A 17,929-nucleotide genomic window follows, 5' to 3' on the forward strand; every position below is an offset into this window, starting at 1 on the left:
TGATCTGTTCCAAAGAGATTGTAGCAGATAAAACATTACCTCTAAACCTTTTCCCATCAATCTCTTGAATAGACAAATTATTAAATATCCCTTTGTCAAATAAGTACAAAATGAACTACTTATAATCAAAGAAGATAGTTCAGAAGGTAATCCTCATACGTGAGCCAGAAAGATACGATTGGTGGCACTGAATGCCATTGAGAGGTTGATGAAGAGGGCTACATCCCACATCCAAGTTCCTGACAAAAGTCATCCAGCAAAGCACTTCTGAAGTTTTTATATTCTCTGCATTGTTCACAATCCACAACAGCCACTATTCCTAACCTTCAAATTCCTGGTAGTGATCCTAGTATCTTACTTCAGAATTCTGCATCATGACCACACAACCACCAAATGCGGCATTATTCATGAGTTACATATATGACAAAAATAAATAAGGCTGTTCACATTTTGTAACCCAAAATTTAAAAATTCCCAATGATAGCTTCTATAGATGCCAGTAATGGACAAATACTGGTGCCAAGACAAAATTAAAGGCAATGGCTGATACGAAGCAGTGATGAGATGCTTTTGAAATAATTTCAAAGATCGTAGCCATCCCTCGTTTTCATCCCCCATCAATACTGAGTAAAAAAGTCCACCTACAAATCTTCTGCAGTACTACAAGATAACAGTTTTCTTGGTAAGCTTTCCTATGCTCACATGTGATAGGATAATCAAAGTATATTTTGCGAAGTATGTGTTGTTGTATCCTAATAAAATAGAGAAATAGTTAATGTGTCAGCTTTGGAAGCCATACTAGGCTAAAAGCTTCCGTGGTTCTGGTACGGAACATAATGATTTGACAGAGATGAACAGTTCAAGCTTCCCAAACTGCAATGGTAATTTGGATGCAGCTCCATAGTCCTCTAAAAGTTGATGGGAAATTGTATGTTAATGTGTAGAATGGAAAAACTGTTAAAAATATAAATACAATCATGTAATTATAATCTGAATTAAATTCAACAATTGAGTTTAATTTTTGTTGAATTCTGCCTACGTTTTTTAGTGTAGAACATTCACCAAAGTATTGCAAAGTATTATACTCGCCAAAGTATAATACTCACCTTAGAATAGTCGCCAAAGATAAAATAAGATCTTTAGCATGAAAAAGCTGCACTTATGCAGTGATTTGGGGTTTGACCTATTGCCTTTTATGCTAAACACTGATTAAAAGATTTTTCAATTGCAGTGTACTATATAAAAGTTTGTTCTTAAAGATTTCAGGAAAGACATTTTCACAAGGCCACCTTTTGTGATTTTGATTCAACAATAGCAGCATTTAAGGTACCATGTATATTTTTAGGACCTTAGTATTAATGATTAGTTATTATGTAAACATTATGATTCACAGGGTAAATTGTTGCTGTCTCAGTTTTTATTAGTTTACTATTTATTGTAAAAATGAAAAGGAAATAATGTAAAAATTGTGAAAATAGTAAATATGGAAAATAAACTCTGTTTTTTAAAACTGAGTAGTTAATTACTTAATCAGTACTTTTCATTTTCATACACTATTTTCTTAAACCATACCTATATTTTATGTTATAGGGAATTCTCAGCTTACAACCACAATTGAGCCCAGTATTTTGGTCATAAGTCATTATGTTTGTTAAGTGAGACACCCATGTTATTGTTTTACGCAATGATCCCAATGCTGACTTTCCTGTTGAGATTGTTAAGTGACCTTAAGCAGTGTGGGGGGTGCCTGAGAGAGGGGGAGGCCCAAAACAGGCCATATATGCTGGGTAAGTGCAGTGCAGTGCAAAACCGCGGTTTCCTCAGCTCAGCTCTGAAATGCAGCAGTTTGGAGGCAAGGCCTGGTGGGAAAATTAGGTGGGGGAGTTGCATCACCCCTGCATTTGGTCAAGCATCTAAATTTTTATCATATGACTATGGGGGTGCTACAACAAACCTAACTTCAGGCATGTTAGCACACTGTGCACAATTATTAAGCAAGTTGCATTTTGGAAGATTAATTTTATTATTGAACAACTACAGCGTTCTTGGTCAATTCAAAATGTTAATAAACCTCAAACCTGAATATTTAAGAAAGTAGAAAGTAAAAGTGAGGTTTTGGCTTTCTTAGGAGAATATCTGTATGCACCATTATTGGGTAACTATTAGTATGCAGAATTATGCAACTAAATGTATCTGTTAAAGTGAGAATAATAAGCAAACAACTCAAAATGTACAAATAAACATTTCTGATATTTCAAAAAAAAAATCAGTGACACCCTTCTTTTTAGTAACAGTTATAAGCCTTCCATTCATGGAATCTGTCAGTTTCTTGATCTGTTGACAATCAACATTTTATGCAACAGCAACCATAGCCTCCAAGACACTGTCCAGAGAGGTGTACTGTTTTCCTTCACTATAAATCTCCCATTTAAGAAGGGTCCACAATTTCTCAATACAGTTTAGGTCAGGTGAGGAAGGGTGACATGCCATTATTCTTTCACCTTTAAGGCCTTTACTGGCTAGCCATGCAGTGGAATACTTAATGGAGCATTGTCCTGCATAAAAATTGTTGCCTTCTTGAAAGATGCAGACTTTTTCCTTGTACCACTGCTTAAAGAAAGTGTCTTCTAAAAACTGGCTTGAAAGTTGATTTTGAATCCATCTTAAACTCAAAAAAGTTCAACTAGCTCATCTTTAATTATACCAACCCATACCAGTACCGCACCTCCACCTTGCTGGCATCTGAGTCAAAATGGATCTCTGTATCCATTAGTGATCCAGCCATGGGCTCATCCATCTGGTCCAACAAAAGTCACTCCCATCTCATCAGTCCATAAAACCTTTGAAAAATCTGTCTTCAGATATTTCTTGGCCCAGTCTTGCCATTTCAACTTATGTGTCTTGTTCAGTGATGGTTGGGTTTCAGCCTTCCTTACCTTGGCTATGTCTCTGAGCACTGGACACCTTGTACTTCTGGGCATTCCAGGTAGATTGCAGTTCTGGATATGACAGCACCAAAGGATAATGGATTCCTGGTAGCTTCACATTTGATTCTTCTCAAATCTTTGAAGTTAATGTGTACCTTTTTTTTCAACAAGTTTCTTAATGACCCTGTTGACTGAAACAAAACATTTGAGGTTCTGCCCCAATATCTTAACAATTTCAAGAGTTTTTACAATGTTTGATTTTTCAGAGTCAGTTAAGAGAGATTTTAAGAACAGTTATTGTTAAATAACAACAAATCTTCTATATGTTATTAAGGTTTTGGAATGAATTATAAGTATTCTTTTTATTTTCTCAATATTTTTACAGTCATATAGGTTACAAGGAAGAATCTTTAAATTATATAAAATTATAGAACATCCAAATACAGTTACTGATAAGCAATTCTTTAAGTAGACAAAATCTATTTAAAGAATTTAGTTCTATTTTTAAAAAAGCTACTTATTAAGTTTATAATGTATATGAATTATTGTTAGTAATGCTATTTATCTTTTCTCACTTTTGAACAGCATTGTAAAGAAAAAAATGACTGGACTAAATTGGGAACTTTGTATGTTAAAGTGACAAGAGGGTGTAAAAATGCTGATTATCTTGAAAAATATTCATGGCATGTAGCCACCATACTAACCAGTTCAGTGAAGGAAGAAAAGCCAGGCATTCCATTTTGCGAATTTGCAACTGCAGGTAAAATCAGGAAATATTATCAAATATTTCAAGGTTACATGCAAAGAAAAACAAGTTATCTTTAAAGTTGAATGTGGGTTCCCAAAAGTATCAGGTCCACTTGATCTCCACTTGATTTCACTGCAGTGAAAATTGTGAATTTTTCTTCTGCTTTATTGCTCATCATCCCATTGACTTTCAAAAGCAGAAACATTTTTGGTGAATATATATGAAGGAGGCCTCTGCCCTTTAGTTCAATTCCTATGTAATATCTGATAGCACATCTAAAATAAGAACTTCATTATCTGTTGGTAGCTCTCATGAAGGGAAAATGGCCAATAATCTTGATTCTTTTCACTAGATAAATAAAGGAATGAGTTTATCAGACCATTGAGATTACATTTTTCTACTCAATAGCAAGTTCTCTCACATTTTTCTCTTGTGAGCAATATACAAAGGCAACAGCAGCCGCAGATATGGAGACTGCCCCAAGGATCACACAAACTCTCTAAGCAGCTTCTACTAAGGGCTCATTTCAGTTCTTGCTGCAAATGGAGTAATTCAGATATTAGTGGCAAGTGATGGTAGAGTAGAGTAGAGTAGAGTAGAGTAGAGTAGAATAGAATAGAATAGAATAGAATAGAATAGAATAGAATAGAATAGAATAGAATAGAATAGAATTATTGTGACTTTGAATGTACACTAATCGGCATACATGAAAATAAAATTATGTTGCATATAGCTCTCAAAGGGTCTCTACCTCTAATATAAACATAAACATAACAAGATAAATACATACATACATACATACATAATTATGCATGTATCCACGTATATTACATGACATGGAGAAACAACACAGTCTAGTTCAGATGTATACATGCTCATGGCAAGAGAAACAAATCTTGCAAGTTTACCAGACGGATGGCATAGGATTAGTGGAGCTGTTCCTTATCAAGAATTTTGCCAGTAGATCAGACTGATAATTCTGTTGACCTCTCCCACTTTGACACTTAAAGTTTTAGTTCTACTGAATCCTTGAGTTCCCATAACTACAGCTAATGAAATACTTGCAATGTATTAGTGTTAAATGAATATTCAATCTCTAGGTAATATTCAGGAGCAATCTATGTAAAACACTACAGTAGCCTGTCCAAAAGAATATGATGTCATGAGTTACTGATGCCTTATTCTAGGAAGTTAAGTGGTGGGATTCAGCTGGTTTGCACCGCTTCGGAAGAACTGTTTGTTAACTCTTTCTAGAGTTCTACAAAGTGGCTGAATAGTAAAGGCTGTCTGCCTGCCTGATGAATCCAGTAGGTCACACACCTCAGATTTTCCTGCTCATTTGTAATTATCCAAAGGAAGGGAAAAGAAAAAAAAAAGAAATAACCACATAGCCATTTTCTCACCAGAAAAATTTTAGCCCCTTTAAAACTGGGGGGGGGGGGGTGTAAAGTGAAAGAGAGGGATTTTTTTCTTCTCTCTCCCTTCAGTTAATAGCGCCGGGCAGACAGCCAAGAACCATTTAACAGGCGAATACTTAATTGTGATATCAAAACATAGGAATGCAGTCAGCACAGAAACAGTAGAAACTTACAGATTAACAGAGTTGAAAGGGACTTTGTATGTCATCTAGCCAACACTCTGCCCAAGCAAGAGACCCTACCCCATTTCTGACAAATGACAGCCCAATCTCTTTGTGAAAGCCTGCAGTGATGAAGCTCCCACAACTTCTGAAGGCAAGCTGTTCCATTGGCTGACTGTTCTCACTGACAGGAAATCCCTCCTTATTTCTAGGTTGTTCTTGACAGGATTAGGCCAGGGAAGGAGTTTTAAAAACGTTAATACAGAGCAGGAGTTTCTTGTCAGAGTTTTATGTCTTTTTAAATACATGTTCTAATTAGCAGAATTGATTTTATTAATTTGGAATAGGGTTGCAATGCTGTTTCTGTGTTTTTGTATTTTGATCCTGCATTTTCAGCATTTAAGAGTTATCTTACAGTATTAGACTGTAAAGATTTCAAATTATCTTGTAACTATGTTGCTTGTGTGTGATGGAGACCCACAATGGTCTGAAGCTGTTCCATTGGTTGATTGGTCTATCCTTAGGAAATTTCTTCTTAGTCCTTGGTTGCTTCTCTCTTTGGTTAGTTTCCATCCATTGTTTCTTGTCATGCCTTTTAGTGCTTTGGAAAATAGATTGACCCCCTCATTTTTGTAGGAGCCCCTCAAACTTCCTAACAGAACAATTAATCAATTTATCTTCAGAATTTGTAAATGTTCCAACACTGGAAGTTTCAAAGAAGAGATTGGATAACCATTTGTCTGAAATGGTGCAGTGTTTCCTGCCTAAGCAGGGGGTTGGACTAGAAGACCTCCAAAGTCCCTTCCAACTCTGCTATTGTATTGTATTCTATTCTAAATATTGTAACAGTGCTATTTTATTGTGTTATTTTATTATGAGTTAGACTAAGGAGAAATTTCCTAAGGATGAGACCAATCAAGTTGGCCATGACCACCCAGCGGTTCATTAGGGCAGAGAACTGGTTGTTAAATTATTTGAATCCCACCACTGGATAAAGGTTCCTCTAACTGTGTCTCCCCTATGTCTCTCTTGTAGTAGTTGTGAGTATAGGAGATCTCCTACATATTTTTTTCTGAGAAAACATCATGCTTAAAGTGCCTTCCAGTGCAGAGGGTTAGATGTTTCTGGACAAACAAAAACTTGGGCTTGCTTGGGTTCAGCTTATTTCTCCCTTTCAAATCTCCCAGCCTCCAGTTGTATCTCCAGCTTAATGCTGCTACAATGGAGAGCCTTTTCAGATTGGAGATGGATCACCACCATCCTTATCAAATCATTCAGCAACATTGCTGCTGTTAAAGAGGCTTTGATCACCTCCCAGAGATGCTACCAGCTGCTTGAAGCAGGTGACACATGAATCCAACCCATACAGTAGCTTGTAAGGAATTACTCTTAGTTAAGTTCCCTTAGAGCCGTGATGGCAAACCTATGGCACATGTGCCACAACCTATGGCACATATGGCATGCAGAGCCCTCTCTACAGGCATGCCAGCCGTCACCCCAGCCCAGTTCCACCGCACATGTGCACGCACCTCCCACCAGCCAGCTGGTCTTCGGGTCTCTACCACGCATGTGCAGGGGTGGGGCACATGCAGGGGATGCCCTCACACATGCGTGGGGGGCAGGGAACATGCACAGGTTGGTGCAGGAGGTTTGCCAGGCCCAACACAGCGCCCCCATGCTCCATTTTGGCTTCCAGGTTGCTGCAGGAGGCTTTCCAGGCCCAAAACTGGGCACATTTTTCACAAACATACTATAAGGAACATTCCTGAATCTGGATCACGGGTGAAATACTCCCGGTTCAGACCAGATCGAGGGATCCGGTAGCAATTATGGCAGATGGTTCAGAGAACCCGTAGCGATGGCAGCATGAGGCTTCACCCACCCATCCAGGTGTCATTACTTCCTGCTTTTAAAAGTAAAAAAAAAGGCTCTGACGATCGCGCACCACAGCTGTGATTGTCAGAGCCTCTTTTTTTACTATTAAAAGCATTTTTTTACAACCTATTCAGGCAATAGGTTGTAAAAAATGCTTTTAAAAGATAAAAAAAGGCTCTGACAATCACAGCTGTGGTGCGCGATCGTCAGAGCCTTTTTTTTTACTTTTAAAAGCATTTTTTACAACCTATTCACCCGAGCCGGTAGTAAAAAAAAATGCTTTTAAAAGGTTAAAAAAAAGGCTCTGACAAATACAGCTGTGGTGCACGATCATCGGAGCCTTTTTTTTATGGGGGTGGGGGAGTCCCTTTTTGCTTCAGTAGGCTACCCTGAAGGCAAAAGGGTGTAGACAAAAATGCGGGGGTGGGGGGGTTCGTTTTTGAGAGAGAGAAAGAAAGAAAGAGGGAGAGTGGGAGGGAGGGAGGGAAGGAAGGAAGAAAAAGAAAGGAAGGAAGGACTGCAAACCTGGCAGCTTCAGAGGATACAAATGCAGCTTCAGATGATAATCCAGGGCTGGAAGGGATCTGGAGGTCATCTAGTCCAACCCTGCTCCAGCAGGACATTGTTAGTGAGTTTCTGTCTTTTGATCCCCCAGTCACATGGTTACATTGCCATGCCTACCCAATCACATGACCCCCCCACCAAGCCACACCCACCAAACTGGTAGGAAAGAAATTTAGATTTTACCACTGATCTAGATCCAGTTGGTTTGATTGGCTCCAGTTCCAGCCTTTTGCTTGAAAACTGAGCAGCTACAACTCTATGAAGTGCAATGTGATGTGTTCTCAACTTCCTAGTGCCTTGTCTAGTAGATCCATTACTACCCATCTCTATAAATTAATCTGATGGACTTGCTGTTGCTGATCCAAATAAAAGTTGTTTTGGAGAAGATCCTGGAAGTCAGATGATTGTGTAAATCATTTCAAGTCGCGATTTAGACTTGGGTATTATATATAACCATTGGTCAGTGGTGTAACTTCCTTTGGGAACTGGATAGAGAGAATGTGATCCTCCTAATATTTTAGGTGTCTTGCTGAGTAATTTTATATCAACAAATACTGTATGTTATCCTTTTGGACCAACTACATTACAGTAAGGTTCCATTCTAAAAGGGTCTGTTTCTTTCTAAGTACAATTCCAGTTAATTGTGAGGAGGAACCCATCAAACCCATGATTGTTCTAATGTAGATTGCCACAGGATTTTCCTCATCATTTAATTATTATTATTATTATTATTATTATTATTATTATTATTATTATTATTGATTATTTATTGAATTTTTATACCGCCCTTCTCCCGAAGGAATCAGGGCGGTGTACAGCCGGAGATAAAATACAAAATATGTACAATTAAAACAAATTAAAACATATCAAAATTACAAAAACGGCTAATAATTAAAATTAAATTTAAAATATTTAAGAATATTAATAAAACCCCAATTTAAAATCAAACTATTATGCCAGTCCCGCTTGAATAAATAAGTATGTTTTTAGCTCACGACGGAAGGTCCAAAGATCAGGCACTTGACGTAGGCCAGGGGGGAGTTCATTCTAGAGCGTCGATGCTCCCACAGAGAAGGCCCTACCCCTGGGGGCCACCAGCTGACACTGTTTGGCGGACGGCACCCTGAGGAGACCCTCTCTATGAGAGCGTACGGGTCGGTGGGAGGCATAGGGTAATAGCAGGCGGTCTCGTAAGTACCCGGGTCCTAAGCCATGGAGCACTTTAAAGGTGGTAACCAAAATCTTGAAGCGCACCCGAAAGACCACAGGAAGCCAGTGCAGACTACAGAGCAGTGGTGTTACGTGGGAGCCATGAGCGGCTCCCATTACTACTCGGGCAGCCGCATTCTGGACTAACTGCAGTCTCCGGGTGCACCTCAAGGGCAGCCCCATGTAGAGAGCATTGCAGTAATCCAACCGAGACGTAACCAGAGCGTGAGTGACTGTGCATAAGGCATCCCGGTCAAGGAAGGGATGCAACTGGCGGACCAAGCGGACTTGGTAAAAGGCCCTCCTGGAGACGGCTGCCAGATGTTCATCAAAGGACAGCCGTCCATCCAGGAGGACGCCCAAGTTGCGAACCACCTCCTTTGGGGCCACTAACTCGCCCCCAACAGTCAGCTGCGGATTGAGCTTGAGTCTGTTTCTCCCCATCCAGACCCGTACAGCTTCCAGGCACCGGGACAGCACTTCGACCGCTTCATTGGGGTGGTCCGGGGTGGAAAAGTACAGCTGAGTATCATGAGCGTACAGATGATAACTCACCCCGAAACCACTGATGACCTCACCCAGCGGCTTCATATAGATGTTGAACAGGGTAGGCGAGAGAATCGACCCCTGAGGCACCCCACAAGTGAGGCGCCTCGCGGACGACCTCTGCCCCCCTGTCAACACCGTCTGCGGCCGGTCAGGGAGGTAGGGGGGGGACCACCGATAAACGGTGCCCCCCACTCCCAATCCCTCCAACCGGCGCAGCAAGATACCATGGTCGATGGTATCAAAAGCCGCTGAGAGATCTAATAGGACCAAGGCAGAGGAACAACCCCTGTCCCTGGCCCTCCAGAGGTCATCCACCAGCGCGACCAAAGCCGTCTCCGTGCTGTAACCGGGTCGGAAGACGGACTAGATAGACAGCTTCCTCCAGATGCCGGGGGAGCTGCCACGCAACCACACTCTACAACCTTCGCCACAAAGCGAAGGTTGGAGACTGGACGGTAGTTTCCCAAAATAGCTGGGTCCAGGAAAGGCTTCTTCAGGAGAGGTCTCACCACTGCCTCTTTCAAGGCGGCGGGAAAACCCCTTCAACCAAAGAAGCGTTTATAATCCCCTGGAGCCAGCCTCGTGTCACTTCCTGAGCAGCCAGCACTAGCCAGGAAGGACACGGGTCCAGTAAACATGTAGTTGCATGCAACCTCCCCAGCAACCTGTCCACGTCCTCGAGAGCCACAGAATCAAACTCATCCCAAATAACCTCAACAAGACGTGTCTCCGCCATCTCGGTTGGATCATCGCAATCTTGGTCCAAGCTATCCCGAAGCTGAACGATTTTATCGTATAGATAACCGTTAAACTCCTCAGCCTGTCCCTGTAGGGGGTCATCCCGTCCTTCCTGATGAAGGAGGGAACGGGTCACCCGAAACAGGGCAGCCGGGCGGTTATCTGCCGATGCAATGAGGGTGGAAACGTAGGAACGTTTCGCCTCCCTCATTGCCACTAGGTAGGTCTTAGTAAAAGACCTCACTAGTGTCCGATCAGCCTCGGAACGGCTGGACCTCCAGGTACTCTCTAGGCGTCTTTTCCGGCGTTTCATCTCTCTTAGCTCCTCGGAAAACCAGGGAGCCAATTGAGATCTACGCTGCGTCAGAGGCCGCAAAGGCACGACACGGTCCAAAGCCCCAGCCGCGGCCTGTTCCCAAGCCGCAACCAGTTCTTCAGTCGTGCCGTGGGCAAGATCCTCAGGGAACGGCCCAAGCTCCGTCAGGAACCTCTCCGGGTCCATCAGGCGCCTGGGACGGAACCAACGTGTTGGCTCCGTCTCCCTGCGGTGGTGAGCGGCGGTCCGAAAGTCTAGGCGAAAATGATCTGACCATGACACCGGTTCTTTCACTACATCTCCTAAATCCAGATCATTAACCCACTGACCAGAGATAAAAATCAAGTCTAGCGCGCCTGCCCCAATGTGTGTAGGGCCATCAGTTACTTGAATCAGGTCCAAGGCTGTCATGGAGGCCTGGAACTCCTGAACCACCGTTGATGACAAGCCGGCCGATGGCAAGTTGAAATCCCCCAAGACTAGAAGTCTGGGAATCTCAACCGCCACGCCAGCAAGCACCTCTAGTAGCTCAGGTAGGGCTGTAGTCACGCAGCAAGGAGCCAGGTACGTGATCAACAGCCCCATCTGATTCCGATGGCCCCACTTCACAAGGAGGGATTTACAGCCAGCTATCTGAGGAACAGTGGACTCCCTCGGCTCCAGACTTTCTTTGATCACAACCGCACCCCCCCACCCCTACCTTGGGCCCTCGGCTGATGGAATGCACGGAAACCCGGAGGGCACAGTTCAACCAGGAGTACACCCCCTTCTGCGCCCAACCAGGTCTCCGTAATGTCCATAAAGTCCGTGGACTCCCTCTGAATAAGGTCACAAATCAGAGGAGCCTTGTTGACCACGGACCGGGCATTGCAGAGCATCAGCCGAAGACCCAAGCTCTGAGGGTCTTGACCATCCGGGGAACGAGTGAGGACTGGGGGGTTGGAGCACGTGATCGCTTTTAAACATCGACCACGTGCTCCCAAAGGACGATACGGCCCCCTGCCTCCGCCATATCTGCCCCTCCCACTTACCGTACAGATGGGATAACACTCTCTGCTCTGTACAAACCCCTCCCCCCCTGTCTTCGGACCAACTGAAATAGTGTCGTGAGCACACGCTGGGACTGGACATACCCTCCCCGACGGGTTTCCCCCAACACCCCCCCTCCCTCCCCCCCCCAACCCAAGCCTGTCAATTTCCACCCTCCCCGTAAAATTCCCATTAAAACTCCCCTTAAAAAAACGGTTAAAACAATTAATTAAAAATCCCCTAAGTCTCCTATTCTTGGCATGCCATCTCTCGGGGTTCCAAAACCCGTCCTCAAGATGGGCCCTCGATAACGTAGAGGGCCAAACCCACGAGAGAGGGGAATCTCGTAGGGCAAGAAGGTCAGCCGCTGAAAATGTCCGCATGATGAAAAAAACACGGCAAACAGACCCATCCTGGACGGTCAGGATATCTCCGGGTGGGAAAAGTCGATGGAAATCCATCTCAGTCTCAGTCTCGGGCGGTAGATGAAATAGTCACCGCCTTATACATACGCCTTAATATCTCTATGAAATTATGGAGAAAGGTCATAAACTGTGGCAGTCTTAATCCAGTAGTGGAAGGTTATGAGAAGTTGGATTGGTTGAAATAAAATCAGATTGAGTCCTAGCAAAATAGATACTGTTTGTCCAGAAACGTACTAACTTTATTCATCTTTGATGATTGGCTTGGATGGAGTCATACTTTCCCTATAGCAGCGGTTCTCAACCTGTGGGTCGGGACCCCGTTGGGGGTTGAATGACAATTTGCCAGGGGTCACCCAAGACCATTGGAAATATGGGAAGTATACTTGCGAGTCAAAGAATCGCGCTCCAATGGTTGACTCCACAAGCCAGCTGCAGGCTCTTCAAATCGCTAGCCGAATTCGGCTTCAGGCGCGATGAATTAAAAAAGAGAGAAATCTTTGCTCTGATGTCTCCCTCTCAAGCCAGCTGCAATCACTCCCAATCGCTAGCCTAATCTGGCTTCAGGTGCGATAAACTTAATAGGGGAGGAGTCTCCGCTTTAATGCCTCCGTCCTCAAGGCAATCGCAAGCAGTTCAGATCGCTAGCCAATACGGCTTCAGGCGCGATAAATTCAAAACGAAAATAATTTTATGGTTGGGGTCGCCACATCATGGGGAATTGTATTAAAGGGGTCGCAGCACTATAAAGGTTGAGAACCACTGCCCTATAGGAATGGTTCTATGACCTGGGGTTCCAAAGGACTTGTGGTTCCTTCTGGAATAGCAGGTGGAGACACAGCTTAGATTAGTATGCCATTTGCTACACTTTGTGGATCAGGAAAGTCCTGGCAAAGATAACATGTTCCTTTCATAACCGTTTATGCTACCATACTGCTTGATAAATAAATTTAGAGCAACAGCATGATTTCTATTAGCTTTCTGGGTCCAATTTATGTTCTGTATTTTATGGGATGTGTTGCATTGCATCTTTAAGAATTACCTGGAATTTTAGGAGATGAACAATATGCAAATAAAAATATTTTAAAATCTGCCTGATCAGAAAAGAAATGTTTACGCATCTGATAATTAGGATATGTAAACATTCTGAACATGGATTAAATAGTCTGCCCTTCAACTGAAAATGCATGTTTGACTCTACATTGTATGGAAAACATGGTTCCAAGCTGGTTAGGAAGAAAAGTGGGAGAAAATTGCAAAGTTGAGGGCTTTCTCTAACAATAATATGTTTGGCTAGGCAGGAGAGGGGAAAGAAAGCACTAGGAAGATGAGGATCAGGCAAACCAATGAGATATATCATTGGCAGAAGGAGTAGCTGAGAGCAAGGTGAAAAGGGAAAACTTTGGGAAGGAGCCAGCAGTGTGAAGGATAAGTAAGAGAGGTGCAATATACACTAGTCTTGTCATTTTACCCCACAAACTAATTTCAGAATTCCTGCAGATGATGTTTTAATTGAAACTTGAAAAATCAAAATGTTCAGGGTTTTATGTCTTCAAAGCTATGGCTAGTCCAAAATGGTTTGGCAAAACTTCCAGAATGGACTTTCACTCAGCCCCTTAACAAAAGAATGAATTTTAATTTCTGGGTACACCCGCCAATTTTACAGGATTGCATGGATGAAATTAAGGTATCAAATCAATATATTCTACTTTGATCTTTTTTCTAAGAAAAAAAATGGACTAAATAATAATTTTCTACTTGAGGAAACTCAACTTTTGTACATTGTCTGCTTCCAATATCATACTTACGTATGTTTCAAAAATTGTATTTCCTTTGCACCATGTAAAAACAATGCTAATTATTTAAATTAACTATTATTAATTTTTTAGTTAACGTTGGTGGTCATCGTGATGAAAGAAACATTTCTTCATTAGGACGGATTGGTATTAGTGTCATGTTTTCATATTACAAAGTACAGCAATGGTCAAAGGTAACTTACAAAGTCATAATGCTTATTATATGAATTTTTTAATTTTAATTTGAGGGGTGGGCCATAGATACAACATCTTATATATTGCTACATGCCTTGCAAGCCCATTGAATAGCCTATTTTCCTATTGAATAGCCATCAACCAAGATATCATTGTTGAACAAGAAATAAATTACTCTTCATATTTTCTTTCAAGTATATGGTGGTGGGAATTAAGACATTTTTCTTTCTGCAAGTGAAATTGAGATATTTGTGTAAAATAAAGTTTAAAGTTAAGATAATTTAAAAATTTATTTCAGTGCCAATAAGTGTGAAATTGTTGGATAATTTCTCATAGATGCATATTTTGAATATAGGGATGAAGAAATTCATACTGATAGAAGGATACAAACTGGTCAAAAAACCCAGACCCCATAAAAAAGAAGGTGGAGTTGCACTATATGTAAAAGATCACTATATTGCTACAGAAATGCATGAAACTAAAAATGAAAACTTACTAGAATTCATATGGGTCAATATAAAAGAAAAAAGAATGACATTGCCATACAGTGAGTCTACCGACCACCCAACCAAGCAGAAAAAATAAATGTACCTTTTGCTAATCAATTAACATATATGTAGGAAACACACTACAATAATAATGGGGTCTTCAATTATTCTGACATCAACTGGAAGACTAATTCTGTACCAAGTGAGAAATCAAATAGGTTCCTGACCGACCTAGCTGACAACTTTGTTGTCCAAAAGGTAGAGGAGGAAAGTAGAGGGACAGCCATACTGAACTTAATTCTTACAAACAGAGAAGAAGTGATAGAGGGAATTGAAACTGCAGGAACCTTGGTTGAGAGTGACTACATCATACTGGAATTCAACATAATGCAAACACAAGCATGATAAAAGATACAATGATACAAGAGTCTTAGATTTTAAAAGAGATGATTTTAACAAACTCAGAATTTGAGAAAGATTTCTTGGATGAAAATCCTAAAGGACAAAATAACTCAAGAAACTTGGGAAACTCTGAAAAATACTATCATAAAAGTCCCATCCACCACAATATAATTGAAAAAGAAAAACAAGAAATCCAAGAAGAAACCAGCATGGCTGCACAAAAATGTCTCTAATAAACTGAAAGACAAAAAGGACAAATACAAAAAGAAATGGAAAAAGAGACACATAACTAAGGCAGAATATCAGCAGATAGCTAGAATCTGCAAAGGCTCAGAATGAACAAAGACTTGCAATAAAAGTCAAAGATTTTTTAAAAAATTTATATTCAACATATAGAAAAAAATCAAGGAAATAGTCTACTAAAGAGAGAAAATTGCAAGGAACTAACAGCAGAGAGAAAGCAGAGCACAAAAAAGAAACTATAGCCCAACCTACCAAAACTGTAACTATAAAAGACAGACTAGAAATAAAAGTTAAAATTAGAAAGAAAAAAAAGATAAGAAAACACATGTCTGATCTTGATGAATTTAAATCACCGGGACCTGACAGATTACATCCCAGCATTTTAAAGGAGCTGGCAGATGTCATCTCAGAAGCACTGTACTATATCTTTCAAAAATCCTGGCACACCTGGGAACTACCAGAGGACTGGAAAAAAACTGATGTGGTTTCCATCTTCAAAAAAGGGAAAAAACACAGACCCAGGAAACTATACAGATCAGTCAGCCTAACATCAATACCTGGGAAGATACTGGAAAAGATAATCAAAAAATAGATCTGTGAACATGTAGAAATGAGTAAAGTAATAACTAGAAATCAGCATAGGTTTGTTAAAAACAGATCATGCCAAACCAATCTTATTTCATTCTTTGACCAGCAAAATGCTGTGGACATAGTATACTTAGACTATGGGTCTAAGTAGGTAGACCACAACCTACTTCTCGATAAGTTAGAAAAGTTAGAAAAAAGTGGGATAGATAGCATCACAATCAGATGGATTTGTAACTGGCTGACAAACCATACTCACTTAGTACTCCTTATTTTGTTGTTGTTATATAGTTTTTATTAGTTTATAATATAACATACAAAGAGAATACAAAAGCAAATATTAGAGAAATTAGGAAGGGAAAAAGGGAAGGGAACAGTGGAAAGGAAGGGAAAAAGAAAAAAAGGCATTGACTTCCAATTCCTTTGGTGCAGTAAAATAAGGCATTAAGATCTACCTTCAGCTTTTTACTTTTTCATAATAATAGAATCTACCCATTTCTATAACAATAAATCTATCTAATTAGTAAAGCCCAGGGTTAAAGTTTCATCTTTTTTCACCTCAAGCACAAAATCTAGAAGTGGTTTCCAGATCGAAGTAAAGGTGTTTGTGTTTTTTCCTTTAATCAGAGCAGTCAATTTAGCCATCTCTATTAACTCCATCAGTTTTTGCAGCCATTCATCCATTGTAGGGGTTGAGGTGTCTTTCCATTTCTGTGCGTAGAGTAGTTTTGCTGCCATCACCCTATATAACATCAGAGTTCCGAATTTTTTTTCAAGTCTTGTTCCATTAAATCCAAAAGAAAAGTCTCTGGGGTTTTTTCTATATTCACTTTAAGAATTTCCAGTATTAGGATATGAATCCTACTCCAATATTTCTTTGCTTTATCACACGCCCACAAAAAATGATAAAAAGTCCCTGCTTTACATTTACATTTCTAACATTCATTTGAGGTACCTTTATACATTCTTGACAATTTATCTGGAGTAAAATACCAACGATTCATCTTATAAAAATTTTCCTTTAAATTTAATGTAAACTTTAAACCGTTATTCCACATATCCTCCCACTGTTCAAGCATTACATTATATCCAAAATTCCGTGCCCACTGAATCGTACATACAGTTACTTCATTTTCCAGATTTAAATTCAATAACACTTTATAGACTTTAGCAATAATATGTTCATCACTACCACACATTAAAGTATCTAATTCATTTTTAACAAAGTTAAACCCTTGATTCTTTTTATCTAGTTTAAATCTTTCAGTTGTAAATATGTAAACCAATGACAGACATGACCTTCTGATTCTAGCTCCTCCTTAGATTTGAGGGTAGGTCTCCTAAATTAAAAGATTATTTTACCATAGGTTTGGCCTTGTTCCCATTTCTTTTCTTTAAAAAGCCGCCTGTGGGGAAACCCAAACAGGCACTTTCATGGAAACCCAAAGCTGCCTGTAGGGAAACCCAAATAGGTACTTTCATGGAAACCCAAATAGGCACTTTCATTATCAATAAATAAATTGATTATTTATTTATTTATTTTGTCACACAGTATATATAAGCATAAGCATGAAATAACTATACAATATATGAGCATATATATAAGCATGAGTATGTAATAACTATATTAATTGGATATAATGAAAGGAAGCAATAGGACAGGAATGATAGGAATGCTTGTGCTCTTATGTACACCCCTTACAGGCCTCTTAGGAATGGGGTGAGGTCAATAGTAGACAGTTTTTGGTTAAAGCTTTGGGGATTTTGGGAAGAGACCACAGAGTCAGGTAGTATATTCCAAGTATTAACAGCTCTGTTACTGAAGTCATATTTTCTGCAATCAAGATTGGAGCGGTTAACATTAAGCTTAAATCTATTGTGTGCTCGTGTATTGTTGCAATTGAAGCTGAAGTAGTCTTCGACAGGAAGGACATTGTTATAGATGATTTTATGAGTTAAACTCAGGTCATGTCGAAAGCGGCGTAGTTCTAAATTTTCTAAACCCAGGATTTCAAGTCTAGTGGCATAAGGTATTTTGTTGTATTCAGAGGAGTGGAGAACTCTTCTTGTAAAATATTTCTGGACACTTCAATTGTATTGATGTCTGAAATGTGGTATGCATTCCAGACAGTCGAGCTATATTCAAGAATTGGTCTAGCAAATGTTTATATGCTCTGGTTAGTAGTGTAGTGTTTTTGGAGAAGAAGCTACGCAAGATTAGGTTTACAACTCTTAAAGCCTTCTTTGCGATGTAGTTACAGTGG

At 40.2% G+C, this 17,929-nt stretch overlaps 1 protein-coding gene across 1 annotated transcript in view; it reads left to right on the top strand.

Annotated features, from left to right (window-relative positions):
• TOPAZ1 (testis and ovary specific TOPAZ 1) overlaps window positions 1-17,929 on the top strand; it is an 80,293-nt gene that overhangs the window by 42,647 nt on the left and 19,717 nt on the right. The window contains exons 14-16 of the mRNA XM_058182724.1: window positions 1,260-1,326; window positions 3,513-3,687; window positions 13,846-13,946. Of these exons, the coding sequence (XP_058038707.1) occupies window positions 1,260-1,326; window positions 3,513-3,687; window positions 13,846-13,946 (343 nt within the window). The remainder of the gene's footprint in view (window positions 1-1,259; window positions 1,327-3,512; window positions 3,688-13,845; window positions 13,947-17,929) is intronic.

This window comes from Ahaetulla prasina, chromosome 4, assembly GCF_028640845.1.
Source record: "Ahaetulla prasina isolate Xishuangbanna chromosome 4, ASM2864084v1, whole genome shotgun sequence".
Classification (NCBI taxonomy): domain Eukaryota; kingdom Metazoa; phylum Chordata; class Lepidosauria; order Squamata; family Colubridae; genus Ahaetulla; species Ahaetulla prasina.